The sequence below is a fragment of the Myotis myotis genome, unplaced genomic scaffold, assembly GCF_014108235.1.
Source record: "Myotis myotis isolate mMyoMyo1 unplaced genomic scaffold, mMyoMyo1.p scaffold_m19_p_21, whole genome shotgun sequence".
Classification (NCBI taxonomy): domain Eukaryota; kingdom Metazoa; phylum Chordata; class Mammalia; order Chiroptera; family Vespertilionidae; genus Myotis; species Myotis myotis.
The window spans coordinates 4415998-4440911 of NW_023416326.1; the positions used below are offsets into that span (position 1 = coordinate 4415998).

The 24914-nt window shown below is 54.0% G+C and overlaps 3 protein-coding genes across 15 annotated transcripts in view; all 3 read right to left on the minus strand.

The window, feature by feature from the left end:
* B3GALNT2 (beta-1,3-N-acetylgalactosaminyltransferase 2) overlaps positions 1–7855 on the minus strand; it is a 20896-nt gene extending 13041 nt beyond the window's left edge. For 3 of the 5 annotated variants that reach the window (XM_036354640.1, XM_036354641.1, XM_036354642.1), the window contains exons 1-4: positions 7528–7853; positions 3020–3167; positions 1659–1759; positions 595–788 (exon numbers count right to left, since the gene is read on the minus strand). In XM_036354640.1, the coding sequence (XP_036210533.1) occupies positions 595–788; positions 1659–1759; positions 3020–3167; positions 7528–7639 (555 nt within the window). In that variant the 5' untranslated portion in view covers positions 7640–7853. Of the gene's footprint in view, positions 1–594; positions 789–1658; positions 1760–3019; positions 3168–7527 lie in introns of all 5 variants that reach the window. The other 2 variants (XM_036354639.1, XM_036354643.1) reach the window with 2 other exon arrangements.
* Positions 7856–8914: 1059 nt separating this feature from the next.
* Positions 8915–15396, minus strand: GNG4 (G protein subunit gamma 4). Of its 2 annotated transcripts, none has more exons than XM_036354574.1 (3): positions 14952–15396; positions 13013–13238; positions 8915–9525 (listed from the first exon to the last, which is right to left on the minus strand). In XM_036354574.1, exons 2-3 carry the CDS (start codon positions 13097–13099, stop codon positions 9397–9399), a joined length of 216 nt encoding a protein of 71 aa, XP_036210467.1. In that variant the 5' UTR covers positions 13100–13238; positions 14952–15396; the 3' UTR covers positions 8915–9396. The 2 variants fall into 2 exon arrangements, with proteins under 2 accessions (XP_036210467.1, XP_036210466.1); XM_036354573.1 differs by having other exon boundaries at positions 13013–13241.
* A 443-nt stretch (positions 15397–15839) lies between these two features.
* LYST (lysosomal trafficking regulator) overlaps positions 15840–24914 on the minus strand; it is an 81906-nt gene continuing 72831 nt past the window's right edge. For 4 of the 8 annotated variants that reach the window (XM_036354564.1, XM_036354572.1, XM_036354565.1 and 1 more), the window contains 7 exons: positions 23661–23797; positions 20073–20171; positions 19821–19960; positions 19509–19606; positions 18655–18811; positions 18209–18280; positions 15840–17420 (listed from right to left, as the gene is read on the minus strand). In XM_036354564.1, the coding sequence (XP_036210457.1) occupies positions 17282–17420; positions 18209–18280; positions 18655–18811; positions 19509–19606; positions 19821–19960; positions 20073–20171; positions 23661–23797 (842 nt within the window). In that variant the 3' untranslated portion in view covers positions 15840–17281. The other 4 variants (XM_036354566.1, XM_036354567.1, XM_036354568.1 and 1 more) reach the window with 4 other exon arrangements.

Consider the following 24914-nt stretch of genomic DNA (forward strand, 5'->3'; position numbering starts at 1 on the left):
CGCCCCCAAAAGGAACCTTTAGAGGAAAAAACCAACATCAAAGAGCACGGCTTCTCTGTCTCGTCTTCTTGGCCCCTCCCACTGTGTTTCAGACACGAACACTTCCCTCTTCTCATGCCTGTTCTTTCTTTTCTTTTTTGGTTAATCCTCACTTGAGGATATTTTCCATTGATTTTTAGACAGTGGAAGGGAGGGAGGGAGGGAGGAACGTGGATGTGAGAGAGGCACATCGATTGGTTGCCTCCCGCACGCCCAGCCAGGCCGATGCATTGAGCCTGCAACCCAGGAACGTGCCCGACTGGGAATCAAAGCCTTGACCCTTCGGAGCGTGGGCCGACACTAACCCCTGAGCAACACCAGCCAGGCCTCCTGCCCATTCTTAGCTACCGACTTACCATCCAGGAACCGTCTGTAGCTCAGAATTAAGGGCACTCTGAGTGGGCTGCGTGTTTCTTTCACGAACGCTCGTTCTTGACAATGTGTGGGACTAATTTTGCGCGACCCTGTGCATTCCCCTCTGACATGCCCATGGGTGGGAGGGAGGGGAAGTCTCGCCTCCAACCCGCCGGGAGGAAGCGGCCGGCGCTTACACACCTCCTGCTCTGCCTGGTACAGCCTGACGGTGATGTTCCTCTGGAAGCCCACGTCGCTGGCGCCGCCCAGCACCCCGAGGCTGGTGATCACGATGGGGTGCAGCACGCGGAAGCTCACGCTGACCACGCGGTCCTTGGAGAGGCCCGAGGGCGGGTCTTCGGGGAAAGTGAACGCCTCGATCTCCTGGTTCAGGACTGAGGAGGGACAGTGAGAAGAGAGTCTGACACCAGCAGCTCATCGGAAGCTCACAGGCCGCCTGACAGCAGAACCTAGGGCATTATTTGTCATGTGATTCTTTCCCAAATGGCAATGCTTTTAAATGCTTCAGAAGTATGGATGCTTTTAGGGAAAAAATTATTCTCAAATTTAAGAACAAAGTTTTCAGTTACAAGTAAGTAAAATATGTATTGATCAGAGCTACTTTAGTAGGTTTTGCATGCACGTGTGTGCATATGTATGTATAAACACCACGGGGAATATTAAGTTCAAAGGCATCTGTCAGGAGAGGTGGGGCAAACAGGGATATTGGAAACAATGCTGATTACAGCCATAAATAATGAATAAATTGAGGCTTGCTCTGCAAAATCCAAAAAACCTACATCTCGGACAATTTAAAATACGTGTCAGGGCAGGCAGTTTTCAGACAAAAATAACTGAGATGCGTTCCCCTCCCACTCCTGGTGGAGCAGGCACAGCGCACGGCCCGCACGCCGGGCCCCTCGGTGCCGCGACTCTGCGGGTGCGGTGCCGCCTCCCGTTCACAGAGTAAGAAACCGAGGCCAGAGGCACGGAGGAATCGCCCGGGTCACAGAGGGGCAGAGCCAGGAAGCCCACCCAGGCCGAGTGACTGCCAATCCCTGCTCTTCCTACTCCCCGCCGCCGTCTAATCAAGGTCAAAACAGCTTTCTTCAAATAACTTTTCGAGAAATGACTGGGTAGATTACATGAAGCATTAACATGGCTCCACTTTCTCCTGCTAAAAAGTGACACTATCCTATTCCGTTCAGCGACTTGTCCTTAACGCCAGCCCCGGGGAGGCGCCCCGGCCGCGGAAGGAGGCTCACCCGGGTCCGAGATGTTGAGCAGCCGGCAGGAGTAGGGGTCCTCCCGGTCCTCCACGGGCACCTCGCAGCCCCGGGCGCCGATGATGAACTTGACCAGCACCCTGAGGGCGGGCGGCATGAACACGGTCACCGGGCCTCGCCCTGCGTGTGCACATTTCCTCCCCCTTTCAGAGCGTTCACGTGGAGGCACAGGGCTGATCTGATCGGCGTGAACTCTAACTTCACGCTTCCAGCCCAGCTTCCAGCCCAGCAAACGAGGCAGCGAGCACATCCACAGGCGCTGAGCACCACGTGGCTCCCGGCCAGCCCCAGGGACAGTGAAGCCAGGGTGAGCACACCTACAGTCAACTCCCCCCCTGCACCCGACACCCAGCCCCGTGTCTTCTCCGCGTGCTCTCTTCCACCTCAGAGGGTGTTCCCGTGGCCCCAGGCTGGCCTTTCTACCGGAGGGGCGTCCTCTCCTCTCCTCAACCTTGCTTCACCCGTTACCTGTAACCATGGTTACCTGTAACCCCTGGCTCCATCCTCCCCTATACATTATAAATATGACGACGTCCCGACATCATTTCTATCTGCCTCCTGTGCCTCCTTGTCCACACCCTTCCCTTTACAGTGAAATTCTGCACAGGAATGAACTACCATTGCAGCCTCTAGTTTCTCATTTCCTGCTCATTTATAAAATAGGAATTTTAGCTTCAATATCCACCACTTCCTCTGAAATGTCTGCTATCAACATAACCAGCAACCTCATCGAGTTTTTCTGGGTTTGTTTTTTTAAATTATATAGGTCCATACTTTTCTTTTCTTTTTTAAATATATTTTTATTGATTTCAGAGAGGAAGGGAGAGGGAGAGAAAGAGAAAGAGAAACATCAATGATGTGAGAGAATCACTGATCAGCTGACTCCTGCACACCCACCACTGGGGATCAAGCCGGCAACCCGGGCATGTGCCCTTGACTGGAATCGAACCCTGGACCCTTCAGTCAGCAGGTTGACACAGCTATCTACTGAGCCAAACTGGCCAGGGCTCATCATTGAGTTTCTATCTCTCTCTTCCTCTCTGAAATCAATATATATATATATATATATATATATATATATACACACATATTTTAAGGAATTGCTATTCTAAACCAAAGCAAAAAAATAAAAACAAAACAAAGTAGGCACCTGTAAATAGTAGGTATGTTAACCAATGACTATATTCTCCCCAACTACCTTTTGGCTTAGCACCCTGGTTAAATTGACTTTGGGGCTCAACGATATGGAGGAAAAGCGAAACACAATGCCATGTCTCCCGGAAAAGAGGCTGCACCTCTTACTGCCTAAGTCAGGCAGGCGCCGGCTCAGAAGAACCTACCGGTGGCCGAGCGCGGGGTGCTGGAGGGAATGTTTCAGCCAGGTGCTTCTGATCACACTTCGAAGCTCATGGTTACTGCGGGCGGACAACACGCCAACCACCACGTCATAGTGACTGTGTTTCCCCTGGGGAAACGGGGCCAACGGCTCTAGAAACAAGCAACAATCAATCAGAAACGCCACGTCTCAGTGATGACGTGTAATAAGGAACATAAAAACGTTATTACAACATAAACATAAGTATGTTTGTAGGAAATACAAGAAAGTACAAAGAAGAAATAAGTTCTAAAGCTCCTACAAGCCCACTGTCCAGAGATAACTAACACTTTGGTGTCTTCCACACACAGTAAGTGCTCATGCTCACGGGAATAAATAAATTCTTTGAAACAAATGAGATGTTTATAACGCGCATCGGTGTGGAAAGACACTGTGGCATCAGCTACAGCAGAGGGGGCAGGCAGAGTCCGTGAGGCCACCATCAGGATCCAGGCTCCATCACATCACATATAAAAGCTATTCAAGCCCTGGCCGGTGTGGCTCAGTGGATAGAGCGTCTGCCCGCAACCAAAGGGTCCGGGATTCCATTTCAGTCAAGGGCACGTTGCAGGCTCCTCCCGGGCCTGGGTCGGGGCTTGTGCAGGAGGCAACCCACCGATGTGTTTCTCTCACATCGATGTTTCTCTGTCTTTCCCTCTCTCTTCCACTCTCCCTAAAAAGCAATGGAAAAATATCCTCAGGTGAGGATTAAGAATAAAAGTTACTTAACTCCTTGAACCTCAGTTTCCCTTACTATGAATGGGCATAAGACCACCTCTCACGGAGCTGTAACTTAAATGAGAGAATGGGCACAGAGGTACTGGTGTGGTGCCAGGCAAAGAGTAAGCTCTCAACAGCGACTAACAGCAGTGAGAATATGCTTTCAAAGGCGGGGTCCTGCCTGAATATTTAGAGTGTCGGTTTGGGAGACGAAGCTGAGAAAGTGCCAGCACCCTTATTAACACCAATAAATCCCACAGCCAGCAGACCTTGTATCGCTTACTAATTTACTCTAAAGAATGAAGGTGGGGAAGCAACGTTTCTAGGAAAAAAAAAAATCACGTGACAAGCCCTGTGCATGGCTCCTTTTTCACTGTCGTGAGGTCCAATGGGCGGGATTACATTTTTAAAATGTGTCCTTAGAAGGAAGACAGAAGGGAAAGATTACTCTGTCCCTGTTCCTGTCACCAGTTTCAAAGCTGGAGAGCGACGGCTTATAAATAGCTCTGGGAGGGATCCATTTCATCTCCTTCTCCAATGGTGGGCCCTGGTCCAGAGTGTCCAGAAATAAATGACCTTTGCTACAGTCAGTGCCATGTTTTTATTTGCCCCAGGATCTAGGTATTCAATCAAAAGACAACAAAAACCTGTTGACATTTTTCCAAAGGGCCAGTTAAAATAATAAAAAGGAAATCTGGGGACAGACTTTTCTAATAAGATAATTGAAGGGCATGCCATTGTAACAATGATAGGAATGCAGGAATATTTTTTAAATTTTTTTAATTTAATTTAATTTTTTAGAGAGTTAGAAACATCGATGAGAGAGACATCTATCAGCTGCCTCCTGCACACCCCCTACTGGGGATGTGCCCGCAACCAAGGTACCTGCTCTTGTCTGGAATCGAACCTGGGACCCTTCAGTCTAAAGGCCGACGCCCTATCCACTGAGCCAAACCGGTTAGGGTGGAATACAGGAATTTCTGTGTAGAGCCCTATTTTCCACAATAGGCATGTTTCCTGAAGGTCCTCCAATTCGAAATGGAATAGAGATGCTTGTTATTTCACCCCACCATGAAGCTTGCGCTAAATCAAATTCTTCTCAGGTGACATGTATTGCAAGGAGGGAGAAATCTTGAAAATGGGGAAACCATACGAGTTCATCACAGATCTACAGAGAAGAACAATCATCACACACACTACCAGCATGCCCTCCCAAAACAGCTCTAGGAAAGGCATCCGCCACCACGCGTCTACCATTCTCTCTAAAATTCAGGGAGTGCTGTCCGGCTGGCGTGGCTCAGGGGTTGCGCATCAACCTATGAACCAGGTCACGATTCTGAGTTTAGGGCACATGCCCAGGTTACAGGCTCCATTCCCAATGGGGGGCGTGCAGGAGGCAGCCGATCAATGATCTTCTCTCATCATTGATGTTTTTTTCTCTCTCCCTCTCCCTTCCTCTCTGAAATCAATAAAAATATATATTTAAAAAAATAAAATTCAAGGAGTGTTTACTAGGAATCGGGCACTGTTCTGGCTGTTTTGCTAATTGAATCATTAAAAAACAACCCTATGAGGTCATCATTTCATAAATAAGAAAACAAGCACAGACAAGATGAGCTTAGAGGGGTTATTGGGGATGAACCAGCCCCAGGCAAATTGCAAAGCAAGCTCACAATATGTCTTCGGCCTCTACTTGCCCCAAGTCTGTTTCATTTAGACAGATTGTGGGTACTTTGGGAGCAGGGACACTGTATCCAGCAAAAGGCTAAGCATTTGTTGAATGGATATGCTTTTTTCCAAATACCTCCAGTGGTTCTCAACCTATGGGTCTCGACCCTTTGGGGATTGAACGACCCTTTCACAGGGGTCGCCTAAGACCATCGGAAAACACATATATAACTGCATACTGTTTTGTGATTAATCACTATGCTTTAATGATGTTCAATTTGTAAGGATGAAAATACATCCTGCATAGCAGATATTTACATGACGATTCATAACAGTAGCAACATTACAGTTATGAAGTAGCCACGAAAATAATTTAATGGTTGGGGGTCACCACAACATGAGGAACTGTATTAAAGGGTCGCGGCATTAGGAAGGTTGAGAACCACTGCCTTAGGCATAGAAGTCTTGTGGTCACATCATTTTTCTGAACTAACCTTTACAAAATTCCTCCTAATGCATCATCCCAAACCAATGTTATTTTTTAAAAATATTTTGTATTGATTTCAGAGAGGAAGGGGGAGAGAGAGAGAGAGATAGAAACATCAATGATGAGAGGGAATCATTGACTGCCTGCCTCCTGCATGCCCCCACACTGGGGATGGAGTCAGCAACAGGGCATGTGCCTTGACCAGGAATCCAACCGTGACCTCCTGGTTGATAGGTCAACACTCAACCACTGAGCCACGCTGGCCGGGCTCAAATACTAGGTGTACCGGTTAACAATGCGGATTTTTTTCAATTGCTGGAGTTCCACATATGTTGATATAGATGCGATCTGATATGTATGCTATTTTGTTGTATTGCTCCCTCAGATGACCACTTGTTCTGATCGATGGCACACGCACTTTCTGAGCAGCCCTTCAAAAACCTACGAAGACGTGGAAAATTGGGTCTCTGAATGGTCTGCCTCAAAACCAGAAAAGTTCTATTGCGACGGTCTCCACAAATGACCTGAAAGATGGGGGAAATGTGTAGCTGGCGACGGACATGACTTTGAATAAAGAACTTTTGATGTTTGTTCCCTCTTTAAATTATCGTGTTTTCTTTGATTAACTATTGACCGGTTAATAATGCGAATTAACCATTCACCGGTTAAAAATGCTGATTATTAACCGGTTAATAATGCAGATGAACAATTATAAGTTCAGAACTGCAAACAGTCCATCCTAATGTTTAAAACTTTGTGAGAAGCGAACAGCTGTTTGGGGGAAGAATGGTAAAAAAATAAAATAAAAAAATAGAAATAAAAATTCCCCACGTAGTTAAAAAACAAGCAAACAAAAAAGCAGGAGGATTACCTAACCTGTGAAAGAGCCTTCGGGGTGTCTTAAAGGTCCTACCTAGGGTGAGCCCTTAGGAAAGAAGACAAGCAGGGACACCTAGGGCGGGACCTGTCCAAGCGCACACAATGCAACGGGCACCTGCCCGGGGCAACACGCTCTTGGAGGAGGCTGGGACCTGCCCGGGAGGGAGGGGGGGTGAGGCGGCCGCGGCGGGAATCCGTTGTCCGGGCGAAGCTGGGGTCCACGTGTCATTAGCAAGGAGTTCGCCAGCCCGACTCGCAGGTGCCGCTCCGCCCGGCGCCCGCCTCCCGCTCGCGTCCACCCGTGTTTCCGGCTGAGATCACCAAGTCTGCAAAGGCCACGAGCTCCGTCCGCTCCTGCGGCGCCGCCATCCCCAAAAGCAAGGCCCGGCCCCTCGGACCCCCGCGCAGACACTCCCCGCGGCACCAAGAGCTCAGTCTGGACCCGACGAGACCGAAGAAAGGGACCCGCTGGCGGCGAAAGGGCACGCGGGGCTCCGCGCCAGGCAGGCGGGGAACCGGGGCCAGGAAGGAAAGCGGGGGGTGGGGAGGGGGTGACAGCCGCCGGACGCGCGCAGACCAGAGCGCCCCCAAGTTTCCCCGACTTCACCGCCCGCGGATGAAAAGGCCCCCGGTGCGGCCCGTCCCCCCAACCCGGACCCCGCCCCGCGTCCGCCCCACCCCACCCCCGGCGGCCCGGCCCGGCCCGGCCCGGCCCTCACCTGCGGGGGACTCGGCGGAGGCGCGCGCGGGCGGCGGGGAGCGCAGCCGCAGCCAGAGGTGCAGCGCCGCCCCGAGCACGCACGGGCCCAGCAGCACCAGCCAGTTTCGCATTGGCCGCCCCCGCCAGCCCCACCTCGCGCCCCCGTCGCGCGCCGGGCCCTCCCGCGTCCCGGCGGAGGGCAGGGAACCTGCCGAGGGGGCGGCCGACGCCCGTGCGACGGCTCCAGGGGCTCCCGCCGCCGTCCAGGTGCCTCGCGGTTTCCGGCCGCGCGCCTGGGATCCTCAGATGCGGGAGGCGGCGGCCACTGGGCGGCCGGAGCCCCGCCCCTCGCCGGGCCTCCCCACGCCCCTCACCCGGCCCCGCCTCCTTCGCTCTCGCTGGCCCCGCCCCTTTGCTTGTGTCCCGTCTCGCGCCCCACCATCCTGCTGGGAGTTGGAGTCCTGCTCCCGGCCCAGGCGGGCGGCGCACCAGTGGTCCGGAGGCCCAGAAACTACATTTCCCAGAAACCCACGCTCTCGCTTGCGTCACTCGGCGGGCGCGGAGGCGACGCATGAGGTCCTACACTGAGCATGCGCATTCCCCCCTTCTTCGCCACCCCGCCTCCTTCCAAGGCTTTGGAGGAGGAGATGCCGAGGAGTTCCCCCCCTTGGAGGTTGGGGGTCCCCCCACCCCCTTGCTGCGGAGGTAGCTCTGCCCTGGCGAAGGCCTAAGGAGCTAGAAGAGCCCGCAGTTTTCAGTCGCGCAGACGCTGCCTGCTGTACGAAGCCGGGGTCCTGCGGGCCCCCCACGCGGCCCGACACCGCGAGTCTGCGGTGAACTCTCTAGTCAGTGTCAGTCGGGGTACAGCGCCGACCGGCCCCGCCGGCCCAGGACCCTCAGGCCCCTTCAGAGGCCTGGGAGGGCGCCGAGAACCCCCCGTGGGGCACCGCGTCAAAGAAGCCGTTTGCCTCGCTGTCTACGGGCTGGGCGGTGTCATCGCTGAGCCAGCTGGAGCCTTGGGTGGGGCCCCTTACCCGGAGGTGCTGTTTGCTAATTGGGGTTTGTGGCACCCCCCCCCCCCATCCATTCCTGAGGGTTCGAGGCAGGAGGAGTGGGGTGGATGCCACCTGCCTCAGTTCCAGGGAATACCAATGGGAACCGGATGGGATGTCAGGCTCTGACTAGTGGGATTCCCGCTGTTTTCCCAAAAGACATGAATTCCACAGCCTGGCATCCCGCACCCCTTCCCGGGGCACTGTCTGCGGGGCGCTCAACGCCTGCGCTAGGCCCACGCAGCCTTGGATCGCCAGCACCGCCCACTTCAGGATGTGTCAGATACACTCGCAAATGCCCAGGAGTCAAGGCTTAGCAAAGCGCCACAAGGACAAAAAAATAACAGTAGGATCTTTGACTGCTGGCCACCAAGCCCCCTTTTTATTGACGTATAACACGGGTACGGGAAAGTGCGCGAATGCAACGTGCACAGCTGGGAGGATTTTCACAACCCGGCCAGTCGGTGCTGGAAGGGGGTGCACCGCGGAGGGGATGTGGGCAGCCACAGGGGCGGGGACACTGCATCCCACTCAATGGACTTGCAAGGGGTGATTCCGTCCTGCGGGAAGGGGCGTCAGATGCTGGACAAACGGAACACAATGACAGCTGCCTTCCTCTCTGACATAAACAAAAATGTGTTTTAAGAAAATAACATGAAAACGGAAAGAAAAGTGGAATCGTTACAATCATGAAACCCAAAGGACAGACGAGACCGGCTCCTCTGAGGGGTGGCTGAGCAGGGACGGGCAGGGCAGGGAGGGGGCTCCCTAAAGTTACGGGCATGCGGGTTCCCACGGGTCGGTCCGGAAAAGGAGGTGCTGCATGGCCAAGGGCATCAGAGGATGGTGCAGAAGAACTTCTTCTCCCGGAACGGGTTTTCCGACGCCGGCACGGGGATGATGAGCGGGTCCTCCCGGACGTGGGCCTCGCAGTAGGCCAGCAGGTCCGCGGCGGCCTGGGACACCTGCGGGGACATGGCACAGGCAGGCGCAGGGTGAGGGGCCAGTTCCCAGCGTGCGTGTGGGGAGTGGGCCCGCCGAGGACAGGACGGGCTGTGTGCACAGCCAGCGGCGAGGCCATGCCCAGCCTGGGGAGAGCCTGGGTGCAAACCCAAGGAGACGGGTGGACATCTGCCTCCCGCGAGAGAGATGCTGCTCCAATCCCACCACCTGGCAGAACAGAACGGGAGGCAGCAGGAGGGTCCCAGCCTCCCCTGTTTTTAAATATATTTTTATTGATTTCAGAGGAAAGGAGAGGGAGAGAAACAAATGATGAGAGGGAATCACTGATTGGCTGCCTCCAATCAGTTAGAGCAAGCATGTCAAACTCTTGGCCGGCGAGAGGGAGAGAGAGAGAGAGAGAGAAACATCAACGATGAGAGAGAATCATTGATCGGCTGCCTCCCGCACGCCCCCCACTGGGGATCGAGCCCGCAACCAGGGCACGTGCCCTGACCAGGAATTGAACCGTGACCTCCTGGTTCGTAGGTCAACGCTCAACCCCTGAGCCACGCCGGCTGGGCTCAGATACTAGTAAACTCCTGAAAAATATTTTAGTGTGAAGAAGAAAATTTTTCGTGTGCCTCGGTTTATGGTTCACCAGCACCCTCCCCTGGTCTGAAGCTGACTTGCTACATTATAATTGTTCCTCCTGGCCCTGGATCAGTTTACTAGTTCAGATGCCTGTGAGTATCTATGTAGATCAGCGGTTCTCAACCTGTGGGTCGAGACCCCTTTGGGGGTCGAACGACCCTTTCACAGGGGTCGCCTAAGGCCATGGGAAAACACATAGATAATTACATATTGTTTTTGTGAGATTCATCACTATGCTTTAATGATATTCAATTTGTAACAATGGCATTGGGGGTCACCACAACATGAGGAACTGTATTAAAGGGTCGCGGCATTAGGAAGGTTGAGAACCACTGATGTAGATGGATCTGACTCATTTAATTTCCCAAGATCAGCCACCAGGGGGCACTGCGCCAGGACGGAAGCACGGGAGGTGGGGGCTCAGAAATGGGGTTCTCTCGGGACAGCAGTGGAGGATGGCGCTGGGCCATGTTCTGTCTCACATCCGTGTATCTGCGACCCTCGCAGCCCCGTGTCTGCAACACCCTAACAACCTTCCTACCAGTGCCGGGCCCTGCTGGTCTCGGGGGTCTTATCCAGGGATGCTGTCACCTCCAAAGGTGGTGCTGCCCTTGATGCCAGTTTCTCTTCCAAGAAAACCAACTGTCCTTGGATTGCCTCCCGTTCTTGTTGTAGGATCACGGGTGCGTTTGCTTAGCCACACTCCTCTGGGTGAGAGTGGAGTCCTGTGTAACAGGAACCAAGACCTGAGGAGGTCACGGGTGACCAGTTGATTGATTGATTGATTTCAGAGGAAGGGAGAGGGAGGGAGAGAAACATCAATGATGAGAGAGAATCATGGATCGGCTGCCTCCTGCACGCCCCACACTGGGGATCGAGCCCACAACCGGCCATGTGCCCTGACCGGGAATCAAACCTGAGACCTTTCAGTCCGCAGGCTGATGCTCTATCCACTGAGCCACACCGGCTAGGGCACAAGTGCCCAGTTTAAAAGACACGAACGGGGGCGGGGCTGGGATCGGCAGAGGCCACAGGCCTGGGGGGAGGGGGGCATAGGGAAGTGGGGCGGGTTCCCTGTTCATGCCAATCCGCTGCCCCCAGGACGTGTTCCTTATGATCCGGCACCACAAGACCTCCACCTTCACGGACGCCAAGGAGTCGAGCACCCTATTGGAGCTGAAACGCATCGAGGGCATTCTCAAGCGGCTGTGCAAGGATGACCAACTTCTGGATGAGAGCAGGACACTGGGCGAGTGTGGCTTCACCAGGCGAACAGCGAGGCCACGGCCCCAGCCACTGTGGGGGCGCCTTCCTTTGCGCATCGAGCCCTTCTCCAGCCCCCAGAGCTGACGCAGGAAGCAGTGCCAGTGAACAAGCCGCGCAGTGAGAGGGCCTGGGGCTGCTCCTCCCGGTGCCCCCCCCGCGCCCCCCCCAATAAAAGAGATGTGGGTGTCTGCCTGGTTGCTGCCTCTTTATGGGCACCCTCTCCAGACTCTGGGCATCATCCTCGCAGCATCCTCACGGGGTGGGGCTTGCTCCTTGCAAGACCCCTCCCAGCCTCCCCTCTGGCTGCCAGGCTGGCCTGCTAGACCACAGGCTCTCAGTGCTCAGCAATCCACCCGCAGCCCAGCCTGCCCCTCAGAGGCCGTGGGAGAAAACCGGGAGAACCCAGAGCCCCAGGCTAGTCCGTTCAGCCGGCTCCTGCCTCGGGGCGAGAGGTGTGAGGCTTTGTTCATTCCCCATCAATAGTCCTCTTTGCCGCTTCCCCTCCACCTCCACCTCCGCACACTGGCTTCCGGGCACCTGCCTCTTTCCTGCTCAGAGACCAGAAGCAGAAGTGTAAGCCAGAACCAGCATGTGGTCCAGAGCTGTCTATGTGAACCCTGTCGTCAGTCACTAGAAGGGGCAGCTCTCCCCGCTGCCCTTCTCCACCCTCTAACAAACAGTCTGTGGACTCAAAAAAAAAAAAAAAAAAAGAAGAAGAAAGAAAAAGAAAAGAAACAAACCGGCAGCTTGGGAACAACGGTGGGACTTTACCATTACATTTCAGAGGAAAAGAGGTGATTAAAACAGACGAAGTTAGCACATAACCCCCGTGGCTGCACTGTAATTACAAGCTTCGATGATGGGAGAAAATGTTGCAATTGCTATAGTCACATTCCAGGACAAGGGGATGGCATAATTACTATTCTGGCCGTGACAGCCCTGCATTCGCATCCGCATCCGCTCAGAGCGCCTCACACCTATTGTTCAGCAAGCCCCGTCTCTCTACTCTCTAACAATAGGACTTGGGATCCATTACACGCGTCTTTGATGTCTCTGCCGCCTCCGCCTGCCACCCCGGAGAAAACAAAGTAGGATTATAGTGGAGAGCACAGCCAAGTGGCAGGCAGCCCCCACGGCAATGGTGTCTTTGACAAGGTCAAACTCAGTGTTCACTCTGCGTGGCCAGCGTGGCTCAGCGGTTGAGCATCGACCTGTGAACCAGGAGGTCACGGTTCGATTCCTGGCCAGGGCACACGCCTGGGCTGCGGGCTCGATCCCCAGTGGGGGGAGTGCAGGAGGCTCCCAACCAATGATTCTCTCATCATTGATGTTTCTCTCTCTCTCCCTCTCACTAGCTGCAAGTTTGACATACTTGCTCTAACCACTGTGCAACCAGCTAGGGCTCCATGCTGAACTCTTTCTTGCTTATTGGCAATAAATAGAACCCTGAGGACCCAGCGTATACCTGGAGACCCCGCACACCGGGCGTCACGTGACTCCTGCCCCCCTGACCGTGGTGGACACAGAGGCAATGCTGAAGCAAACTGCTGGCGGGTGTGGGCCGAGGGCAGGGAGGCGGGGGGCGTTGCTCACCTTCACCCGGTCCATGCAGGCTTCCATCTTGAGCTGCTCCACGGCCTTGCGGGCCTGCGAGATGCTGGCAGTGCTGCTGCTGGACATGCCCTCGTTCCTCCCGCGGCCCTGGAGGCCCTGGAACGGCCGGGAGAGGGGGCAGAGGGCACAGGCGCTGCTTCCCAAGGGCGAGGCGGGGCCTGCTCAGCGCCCGTCCGGTCCCGTCCTGTCCGCCACCTGCCGCTGGCTGCTGTGGGAAAGATATTCTGATATTTTGGTGCATTAAAGAAGCTAACTTTCCGTTTCCAGTTCACAAGCAGCGACCAAGCAATCGCTCTCCCTGAGCGGTACGTCTCTTCCTGCCTGCGTGTGTCCAGAGTGAATAAAATACCCAGAGACAGGGAAATCCACAGGACTGGACAGGAGGTATAGTCAGAAAGGTGCGGGGAGAGCAAACGGGGGGATTTCCAAAAGACGCCACTTCGAAGTCCCGAGACGGGAAAGGGCAATGGACGGACACGCGTGCACTGGAGGCATTCTCCCCTCCCAAGTAGAACAGCGAGACAGGTATTAAAAAAAAAGGTGATAGTGAGACGGGGCTATAAATAAATGAGATGATGTGTCTTTTGCACGTCAATCTTTTCTCAGCCATTTGGCCACCTTCCTCATAAGGAAGTTGTATGTGTGTGCGTGTGCGTGTGCGTGTGTGTGTGTGAGGCAGCGTTACCCGCAATCACTCCTAAAGACCCACCCGGTCCCCTTGCAAGGAGGCTGAGGGTCGGAGCCGCAAACAGGAAGGCCATTGTCCTAAACGGTCATTTCAGCCTCATGACCCCTCAGCCAGGCTACTCCTTAAACAAGCAAGGCATGGGGTACCCCGTGTATTTCCACCGGACCCGACTACAGACTAAGTGCTGTGTCTACCTCTTCTCACCGTGGAAAAGTGAGCCAACACACACTTTGGCAATAACCCACAGTCCAAGGACAGGGTCTGGTTTCTCAGGACTGAAAGGGCCTTTTTAAAAAATACATATTTTTATTGATTTCACAGCAGAAGGGAGAGAGACAGAAACATCAATGAGAGAGAATCATTGATTGGCTGCCTCCTGCAGGCCCCGAAGTGGGGATGGAACCCGCAACCCGGGACCAGAAATGAACCCTGACCACCTGGTTGATAGGTCGAGGCTCAACCACTGAGCCACGTGGGCCAGGCTGCGACCAGCCTCTGACAGTCCTGGGCGGAACAAGCCAGCAGAACCCACCAACCATGTTACCATTTGGTCGAACTTAGACATGTTGGGACGTCCTATACCAGTGATGGCAAACCTCTGACACGCGAACTCATTTTTTTGGTTGATTTTTCTTTGTTAAATGGTATTTAAGTATATAAAATAAATATCAAAAATATGTCTTTGTTTTACTATGGTTGCAAAGATCAAAAAATTTCTATATGTGACACGGCACCAGAGTGAAGTTAGGGTTTTTCAAAATGCTGACACGCCGAGCTCAGAAGGTTCGCCATCACTGTCCTATATCTTAGTCCAAGGTGCACACGACAAGCAAGTCCTCCTCAATGCAGACCCTTCTCCAGCGGCACCCCTGCCCTCCTTGCCACGCCCCCGACCCCGTTATTTCTAAGGAGAATCAGACCCGCGCTCCCCAAAGCCCTCAGGCGAGCGCCCGCATTTCAGCACCAGCATCGGGGACAGATGCCACAGGGGGGGGGGGCAACCCTCGCCTTGTCGCCCCTGGAACCGCTTGGAGGCCGGTGTCCCAGGGGATGGGAAGCAACGGAACCCCAGCTGGCGCTCCCCAAAGCATTTTCCCGGTAACATGGCCAACGGGCCACCCTCTGTCCGGGGAGGTCCTGGGCGTGGGGCCAGCGTCGACCCCCAGGAGAGCAGCGCCCGCCCCACCCGCAAGGACACGGGTCCCCGGGAGCCTCGCGGTCAGTACGCACCTGCGCTGGGCGGAGGGTCCGGGTTCGAGCAGCCGCGCACCTGTGCCGGCCGCGGGGTCGGGACCACCAGTTCTTCACGCAAAGCTCCGCGGGCACCGGATCCAGGACGTTCCGCCCTCGAGCGCGGAGCCCAGGTGTCGCCCGTCCGCACAGCCCCGCCTCCGCTCACGCGCGGGCTTTGTCTCCCGCACGGCGCGCGCGGGGGGCGTGGGGAGCCGGGCCGCGCGGCATCGTCCCCCGTGGGCGCGGGGCGGGAGCCCGTCAGCAGCGCCGGCCCGAAAGGGCGCCCGGTGCCTCTGGCTCAGCCCGGCCCAGCCCCGCGTCTTGCTCCGCAGGGGTCACGCCAGCTCCGCAGCGGGTCTCCAGGCTCCTGGAGGGGCAGGGCAATCCCGCCCGCCACCGTCACCTGTGCGTCACGGGGGCTCCCTCCCCAGGCTTCCCGCGCAGGGGCTCCGCCCCGCCTCCCAGCCCCACCCACAGCCCCACCCACGGCCCCGCCCAGCCCCTGCGCCCTCCCTTCACCCCCTCCCTGTCCCCCTGCGGGCTCCCCGTACTCCCGCTCCCCGTACTCCCGCTCCCGACCCCCTAGACTCCCCGCCCCGCCTTCCCGCTCCCCCTGATCCCCTTGTAGCACGCCTCCCGGGCCCAGGGAGGGAGGGGGGTGCAGCGGGGTGAATCCCTAAGGCGCTCAGGGAGAACCTGGGCGGGTCAGACACCAGGGCATCCGCCTGAGTCCGGCCGCAGCACCGGGTCGTGTAAAGAGCCGCCTTCAGTCTGTTTTATGACATTTACTCCCGGGCTGAGCGGCAGGGAGGACAGAGGGAAGGCCGTCAGTCACAGAGTGTCCGCTGCAACAGGCCCGGGGGCGTTTAAACATGTACGTATTAGTTTCATGCTGAATAAATAATCCCCCCGGATTCATGTTTATTTTACATAAAAATAGAACATTGCACTCTTTACAAGACCAGTCACTTTGCATATTTCTTTAAATGACGGACTTCAGCCTTAAAAATAAAGGACTGAGTAGCAACCCTCTTCTAATGGGACTCATTGAACGCTCTCAGTAGAAAAGTGAAAGCAGACAGTAGCTGCAGTTTTTTAAAACAAGCAGATCACGGCAACGTGAACAGGAGGAAGGTCGCCTGCGCCTGGGCCGGAGCCCCAGGTCTGTGCGAGACAGTGGGTGCGGCTCCAGGCCCCACGGCTCCAGGTCGAGGCCCAGCCCCTGCTGCCTCTTGCATCCATCCACGCATCGTGCTTCCTGCAGTTTTTACGCAGCATGTTTTAGAAAGTCTGGAAGTGACAAAGTAGTTCTGTAAACACCGTAGGAGTCACGTTTTCACACAATCGCACCGGTATTCTCAGGCAGGAACACGTGTGTCTCGTGTGGTCACGTGCCGCTCAGCGATTAGTGTCTTCACAGCCGATGCCGCAGTTCCCAGTGGACACACGGCTGCAACCGGGGTGGGGGAGGCTGTTCCGAGCTTGGGGTCAGTCCTGACGGCGGCGTGCCGGGCGCACAGGGAGGTGTCCCCGCTGTCGCTGGGATTCTCGGGCGGCACAGTTAGCAGAGCAGAGTGGAACCGGTCCCGCAGGGCTGTCCAGCCTTTTTAAGACAGAGCGAGCCGTCACTCCCCGAGGGAAGCTCCTGCACGCTGGCCCGACGGCTCGCCCGGCTGTGCACGCCCGCCCGGCAGTGGAGGCTCCCATGAAGAGCGATCACCGGGTTTCCATCTTCGTGACTCGGCGAAGGGCAGGCAGTGGCTAGTGTTATGGGTTTTAAACAGGACTTTTATGGAGACAGAGAACGTGTCTGAATCGCGGCCACCCCTGTTCTTGTGGGTGGAGGTCAACAAACTCTGGGTCTATCTGAGCGAAGGCCTGGCAGCAGCTGCTGTTTAACACTCGTTAGTCATCTGTTTCCGGTGGCCAGCCAGCCCGTAAAACACCTGGTCATCACCAAGTCCTGACTTCTTGACCTTTTACTTTCCTTCTTTGGGGGGGCGGGGGGCAGGTGGTGAGGAGTTATCTCAGCACAAACTGTTGGAATGATAGAAACGGGGGCCCTCATCTCCTCCGTAGAAGAAACAACGAATGTGACTGACTCACGGAGGCCCCAGTCCTGCGGGCCATGCCCGCGGTCACCCTCCCGACCACACTTACAGCGAGACCCTCCGCCCAGCGCCCTGGGAGCTGCAGAGGTCCTTGCAGATGAAGAGGTTTTATAAGTATCTGAGGGTGTGTCTGCTCATCGTTTCTTCAGGTTCAGCCTCCCAAACTGAAGCCACAGATCCTGATGGAGTGCCAGGCTCTCGGACACCCCACCGCCCTCAGCCGGCCGCGTAGCTGCTCAGGAAGGAGCAGAACATGGGCTGCTTCAGGCGCTGCTGGTCCTTCCGGCACCAGGCGATGACGGTGCCCTCGCTGTTCGCCGTGTACAGGTGGTGGCCGTCACAGGAGAAGGTGAGGCTGTGGGAGAGAAAAGCCGTCTGCATGGTGTGTCTCTAACACGGGTGATCACACGGGGATCTGGGTGCAGAAGTGACGCTCTCCGCATGCCTGCCACGGGTCCTGCTGATTGGCATGTGGTCCAGGGGCCCCGGGGCACCTTGGGGGCTCCTCCCACAGGCAATACGGAGCAGTGTCAGCTCCATCCCCTCCTTCCCCACTTTCCTGTTCCTTCCTGTTTATCCTTTATGACATCAACACAAACACTTGGGCATAGGAAACTTTAAAAAATGTAAGTTTTACCTTTTCTCTTTAGAGAAATAAATGATTACGGAGATATATAATTTCACTTAAATACAAAAATAAATTATTAACTTAGCGTCATTAAACTGGAAATTTAGCATACTGAAAATAAATGTATTTAATAGGGTAGAATTTGACTTCCTTATGTCTAATCGAATTTTCAGCGGGGGGTGGGGGGTTGAGCAGATCGGTCCTGCCAGGCACGCCCTGGGCCGTCAGTCACGTGACCGTCTCTTCAACAGGAAGGAAAGACATTGCTTCAACTCTAGGCCTTTCCGGGCCCCGCCCCGTGTGCCCATGGGTTAGACTCGGCTCCTGACTCAGATTTAAGCTCCACGAAGACAAGGACTGGGCCTCCTTTGTCCACTGGGGCTGGGCAGCCTGGGGTTTGATAGGTGTTGGCTGTTTACGAAACTCCCATCACAGATTTCTTTAGGTCTGTGTGTGCTCATGTCCAACAAAATACACTCACAGAGCCCAGTGTGAAGCGAGGGCGGGAGGCTTACCTGACGATGGGCTTGTTGGACTTGGGGAACGTGATTTCCCGCACAGGCTTCAGGTCCCATGTGCTCCACAGCCTGGAGGGGAAAGGCGCCACAATTATGCCAACGGAAGTCCCTTCGTGAAGAAAACCCACCTACTTGTTTATTTGTTAAAAATCACCCAGAAGGAAGCACAATAAACAGCAGCAGTTACTTCTGGGAAGTTTGCGGGGGTGGGGATGCAGTAAGAACACCCCACTGGGTATATTCGTACTGTTAACCTTTAACGGTTAACAAAGAACAGAAACTTTCAAAACTGCACTAAAGCTGTCTTTTAGAAATAAAACAGGAATAACTGAAGGTGACTTTAAATTTCCCATTGCTACATATTGATACGCCTAGATATTAAAAGCTTCTTTCTGAAAGTGCCGTGCCCTGGGGAACAGCAGCAGCCACCGCACGCGCCTCACCTCACGGTCCCGTTCTCCAGTCCCCCCGCGATCACGTTGATGGACACGCCCTCCGGCTGGTTGGAGAACGCCACCGAGCAGATGACCTCTCTGCAGTGCACGTGTCCCACCAGGTCCCCGTTCACCGTCCAGAGTCTGAGGTCACTGCCCCCGCCGGCTGAAACCACAACCAGCGCCGGTCACCGAGGTGGCAGCTCCCAGCCGCCCCCGGGCCTGAGCTGGTGCTGGTGCTGGCGCTGACAGGCAGCTCCTGGCTGCAGACGAACAAATGAAAGGACTGCCTGCAAGTCACCTGCGACTCTGCATGTTCATCCAAAAACAACGACCAGTGACAACATTAACCTGCAGTCGAGAGCAGCAGGCAAATTAACTCTGACTCATATGTCAGCTCAGGACCAGCCACAACTGAACCTGAAAGGACAATCAGAAAGCTGACCAAGCCCCCAAAAGGGAACGTCTTCTCTGAGATCATCTGTAAGAAGCGACCAGTATGACTCTGAAGAACAGTGTTGCTCTCGATGACCTGAGTTAAAGCTAATGCTTTTATTTTTATTGCTGAGAGAATTACAGGTGTCCCCCAGTTCCCTCAACTGGGGCCCAGGGAATGAACTGCAACCCAAGTACATGCCGTGACCGGGCATAGAACCCGGCCCCCGGGTGCGCAGGCTGACGCTCCACCGCTGAGCCACACCGGCCAGGGGGGCATGATTGCATATTAATACACATACACGCTATTAACAAAGCATTCCGTCTGGAGGGACTGAGAACTGCGCCCATCAGTGTCACTGTGACGTGCCCAGTGGGCCGAGGGCACTGCTTGGCAGCAGCCTGTGCTTGGCCTTGGGCTGGCTCACCTGAGTCACACACAGTGGCGATGTCGCCTGTCGTTTCGCTGGCTGAGACGGCTGTGACAGGGCTTTTGTGTCCTGCCAGAGTCTGTACGTAGCACAGCCTGAAAGACCAAAACCATGAATGTGCATATGAACATGAGGTATAATTATATGCTGTTATATGTAGAATTCTTCCCCTCAGTACATGTACTGCTATTCGTAAGGCATTCCTAACTGTCTTCCTAACGGATCTTCTGATTTCAATTCCATGACAAAGCCTGTATTCAGTGAGAACTGGCACCGTTCGCTGCTGTGCGCGCCCGGGACCCACGGTACCTGTTCAGGTCCCAGATGACGCAGGTGCCATCGCGGCTCACGCTTATCAGGATGCTGTAGGGTTTGCAGACAAACAGGCTGGTGACCTCCTCCGTGTGCCCGTAGAGGTGCACCTGGGACTCCATCTCTATCTCTGAAGGCTGAGAGTCAAAGTGAAGGAAAATGTCAGATAAAAGCAATGACAAAAGGGGTCCTAGCATTTATCTCAAAAATAAAAACACCCGCCGGACCCACCGCACTGCCCGGACCCACCGCGCTGCCCGCCATCCTGTTGGCATAGGCGGTGATGACGCCACACCGGCTCCCGGTGAACAGCTGGCAGCTGTCGGGCACCCACGCACAGCTGGTCACCTTGGGAAACGACAAATCACAGATGATCGTGTTTAAAAAGCATCAGAAATGCTGCTACTTTTCTTTTTTTTTTTTTTTTTTTTTTTTTTAATTAAATCTTTATTGTTCAGATTATTACATTTGTTCCTCTTTTTTTTCCCCCCATAACTCCCCTCCTCCCAGTTCCCACCCCACCCTCCGCCCTCATTCCCCACCCACTGTCCTCATCCATAGGTGCACGATTTTTGTCCAGTCTCTTCCCGCATCTCCCACACCCCTTTCCCCCCCAGGAATAGTCAGTCCATTCCCTTTCTATGTCCCTGATTCTATTATAATCAACAGTTCATTCTGTTCATCAGATTATTTATTCACTTGATTCTTAGATTCACTTGTTGATAGATGCATATTTGTTGTTCATAATTTGTATCTTTACCTTTTTCTTCCTCTTCCTCTTCTTAAAGGATACCTTTCAGCATTTCATATAATCCTGGTTTGGTGGTGATGAACTCCTTTAGCTTTTCCTTATCTGTGAAGCTCTTTATCTGACCTTCAATTCTGAATGATAGCTTTGCTGGATAAAGTAATCTTGGTTGTAGGTTCTTGGTATTCATCACTTTGAATATTTCTTGCCACTCCCTTCTGGCCTGCAAAGTTTCTGTTGAGAAATCAGCTGACAGTCGTATGGGTATTCCCTTGTAGGTAACTGAGTTTCTTTCTCTTGCTGTTTTTAAGATTCTCTCTTTATCTTTTGCTCTTGGCATTTTAATTATGATGTGTCTTGGTGTGGTCCTCTTTGGATTCCTTTTGTTTGGGGTTCTCCGCGCTTCTTGGACCTGTAAGTCCATTTCTTTCACCAGGTGGGGGAAGTTTTCTGTCATTATTTCTTCAAATAGGTTTTCAATATCTTGCTCTCTCTCATCTTCTGGCACCCCTATAATTCTGATGTTGGTACGCTTGAAGCTGTCCCAGAGGCTCCTTACACTATCCTCGCATTTTTGGATTCTTTTTTCATTTTGCTTTTCCGGTTGGGTGTTTTTTGCTTCCTCGCATTTCAAATCATTGACTTGATTCTTGCGCTCCTCTGGTCTGCTGTCGGGAGTCTGTATAATATTCGTTATTTCAGTCCGTGTATGCTTAATTTCTAGTTGGTTCCCCAATATAAGATCGAGGGTCTTATTAGTTTTCTTGTAGATCTCATTAAGTTTATCGGCGGCTTCTAAACAGTTCTTGAGAGACCTTAAAAGTGTGGTTCTGAACTCTATATCTTCCATTGACAATTTTGTCCTGTTTCTTTGTCTCCGCATTTTGTTATGCTTCCTTGGTGCACCCCCTAGTGGTCTTTGTTCGCAGTCTTATAGTTAAATCTTGATTGTTGTAGCTAATTCCAGGGAGGGTTTGACCTCCAGGCCAAGTGGCTATGAGAATCAGCTGTGTCAGCAGTGAGAGAACTTCTGTCCTCTAGGGAGGTGCTAATCTAGCCTTTGCCTGAGGCTATCCGGCAAAAGCCTCTGTGCAGGGCTTGGGCGGGGCGGGTCGCACAGGATCAACAGGGTGGGCCGGAGAGAGCAGTTATGGCGGCTCTCAGTCCTGTCCCCAGGGGGCTCTGCCTCTCTGAGTCCCAGCACCCGCTGCAAAGCTCAGAGAGAAAGCTGCACTCGCTCTGACCGAAGCCAGACAGTCCCACTTCTCCCGTTTGAGTCTGGGTCGCTAAAGACTCGCCCGGATCTGCAGCTCAGAGTCTGTGACTCCCTCCCGATTGAAAACGCCAACCGCGCCCTCCGCCGCCAGCCCGCTCTGCGCACTCCGCACCTCAGAATTTGACTTCAGCACTGCGCCTCCTCTGAGTGTCCGTATGCGTTTCTCTTTCCTCTTAGTTGTAGGACTTCCACTCAGCCAGCGTTCCTGTGGTTCTGGGTGATGTCCCTTCCGTTTTTTGGTTTCACTTTTGAAGTAGTTGTTCAAAGCAGCAAACTCCGGCGTTAACCTATGCCGCCATCTTGGTTCTCTGCTGCTACTTTTCTGATGACTATTTTCAAAATATATGATCACAAAATTTGAGGGAAACGTCTTACTTGCAATGATTAGAATGGTGCAAAGATATAAAAAGAGAGCATTCTGCAACTTTAATCAAGTGCCTAAAGCTGCTTCCAAATTAAAATGTTTATGCATCTACATTTTTCTGTGTACATACACTTACACACATACACACACACACACGATCATTTGGTTCTAATTAATCAGAAAACGAAGACAAAGGGACAGCAGGACCCTCATCTCTGATGATGATGAAGACGGTCAGTGCGTGGTCTTCACATAATATTCTAACGAACCTTCTTGAGGGCTAACAAGTGAACAGTGTGTGTCTAAGGATGGAAACGAGGCCCGTATTCTCGCCCAGTCAGCTTCGGTGAAGTGCTTCTCACACAGCGCTTTGCAGGAGGAGCCTGGACCCTCCCGCTCTGCAAAACGGACTTACGAGCATATTCCTGCGTCGTTAATGATGTCTGTGTGCTGAAGCTTGCATGACGGAAGTAATTTTGCAATGCTTACATTCTTATTAAGATTTCTAACAAACGTGCTTTTCACCGTCCTTCCTTCTTACTTTTGTTCGTTGACTGGTAAGCCAGATAACAAAAGGCGAGGGTGACTTTTTCCAGGTGTATTAGGGTTAAGTAAACAAGTCATTGCTCTCTTTTCCTTCTCAGCCAACAACTCGCCAAAGCAGTGGCTCCATCACAGCGCTCAGGGAATGGGGTGCTTGTGGGCACAGAACAGGCAGCAGGTGTCATGTGGGTGACGAAGGTCTGAGCACAGTGAAGGACCTCCCCGGAGAAGGCAGTCAGAGAAGGGAGGCTCCCGTGCAGCCTAGGAGGCTGGGGCCACGTGCATGTATGCACTGTGCACGCACAGACAGCCTCTACAATAAGGAGCTAATATGCTCATTAGACCAAACAGCTGGACAACCTTCAGGACAAAGCTGGGGCTGCGAGGGCCGAGCCTCTTGTCTAGTGATATATAATACAGTTTACAAAGGAACTTTACAGACGTTAGAGACATCTCACAACAGCTCACGGAGACAGCAGCGGAGTCCCTCTTCCCAGTTTTGAAGAGGACAGGAACTTAAGCTCAGGAGGCGAGTCACTTGACAAAGCCAAGGCGACACAGGAAATAACAGGCCGGATGCTCCCTCGGATCCCGCGCTCCTTCCACCGCAGCCTGACGCCCAGGTACCTGGTCCACTGGGGAAGTGCCAGGTGTGGAGGGTGCACAGGGCAGAAGGCAGGCGGACGATATGAGGTGAAAGCCATGCTGATTCTGTTCACAGCTGAGCTGACCACACGTCTCCATGAGATACGGGGCGTCCGGAAGCCCCGAGACCAGGCAGGCGCCCAGCGGCACCAGCTTCTCGCTGGGACACGTCGCTGGATCTTGGAGCCTGGCTGCGATGGTCTGGCCCACGTGAGCATGTTTCATGGTGATTACCAGCACGAACACGGCGGAGCAGCTTACCTGGTACTGCGGAGAGCTCTGGATGAAGTTGACGGGAGGCTCGCTCTGCTTGCTCTTCAGCCTCAGGATGTTGTCGGCGTAGCCCCAGCTCAGGATGGCCGACCACTGGATGTCGGTGCTGTTCATGCTCCGCACGCCTGCGGGGGGGAGGGCCAGGCTCAGGCTCCCTGTGCCCGCAGCCCCGACACCCAGGGCACGGGCCGGAGCTCGCACAGCAGCACGGCGTCCGTGCGAGGGCATCTTCCCGTCCACAGGACGAACGGTTTATGCTCATTCTATTCCTTTAATGCTCATGCGGTTCCTTTTCAACTGTGTTAGGGATTTTTATAAAAGACAGGAATAGTCAAGCTCACTCTAGTCATGTTCTGCACCAATTTATTTCTAAAAACGAACATGAACCAGATGCTGTGTAAACAGCTCCCCAGATAACCCCGTGGCAGCACCCAGATGCCATCCCTGGTCGGGGCGCGTGGGAGGCAACCCATATGTTTCTCTCTCACATCGATGCTTCTCTCTAAAAAAAACAAAACAGAAGCAACAACACACCCTTGGGTGAGGGTGTGTGTGTGTGTCTGGAAGAGCCGAGGCGCAGCCAGGCTTAGCCATTTCACTTAGGTGCCGATTGTCTGGCAGGGGTCCCAGCACCCTGGGCGGGGGCTGGGTTGGGTGGGTGGGTGCATGGACCCCAAGAAGCACGCGGCACCCACAGCCACGTGTGTGCTAACGTGCGGCTGCTAAGAGGCATCCACTTCAGCCCACACGCAGTGTCAGTCCAAACTGATCTGAACAGATGCGTGCCCTCCGCCCTTCCTGCAGGGCCCACAGCCCACGCCTCGTCAGCAGGACGAGCTCTCCTGCACGCCCTGAGGGGACCGTGTCCCCGTGTCCGTGCCTCGGGGACACTTGGGCATCGGAGGGGGCCCCCTGCACAGCACCCTCCAGCATGTGGCCGAGTGGGTGCCTGAGGATGAGAGGATGGCGTTCCAGCCATAGGCAGTTTTCAACCCATTGTCAAGGCTCTGGTGGCCCCTCGCTTTGCTGTTTACATTTGAGGAACAGATTTGATGGTCACGTAAGTGTATCTATTCCGGGATTCAAGGGCCTCAAAGGGAACATTTTCACTAAATTATCGATAAAGTTTCCATCTGTGAGCAGAGCTGTTTATTCTTGTGCCTTCAACTCCCCCCCGTTCCCAATGGCACTGCATCCAACTCCCACTTGTTTCATGTAGCCTATGTTTCATTCCTGCTTCGT

Excerpts from the sequence above, each read along its gene's own strand:
- GNG4 (XM_036354574.1), bottom strand. The coding sequence starts at position 13,099 with ATGTCCAGCAGCAGCACTGCCAGCATCTCGCAGGCCCGCAAGGCCGTG. Across the intron at positions 9,526-13,012 it reads CCTGCATGGACCGGGTGAAG|GTGTCCCAGGCCGCCGCGGA; the intron begins GTGAGCAACGCC and ends ATGTCCCCGCAG.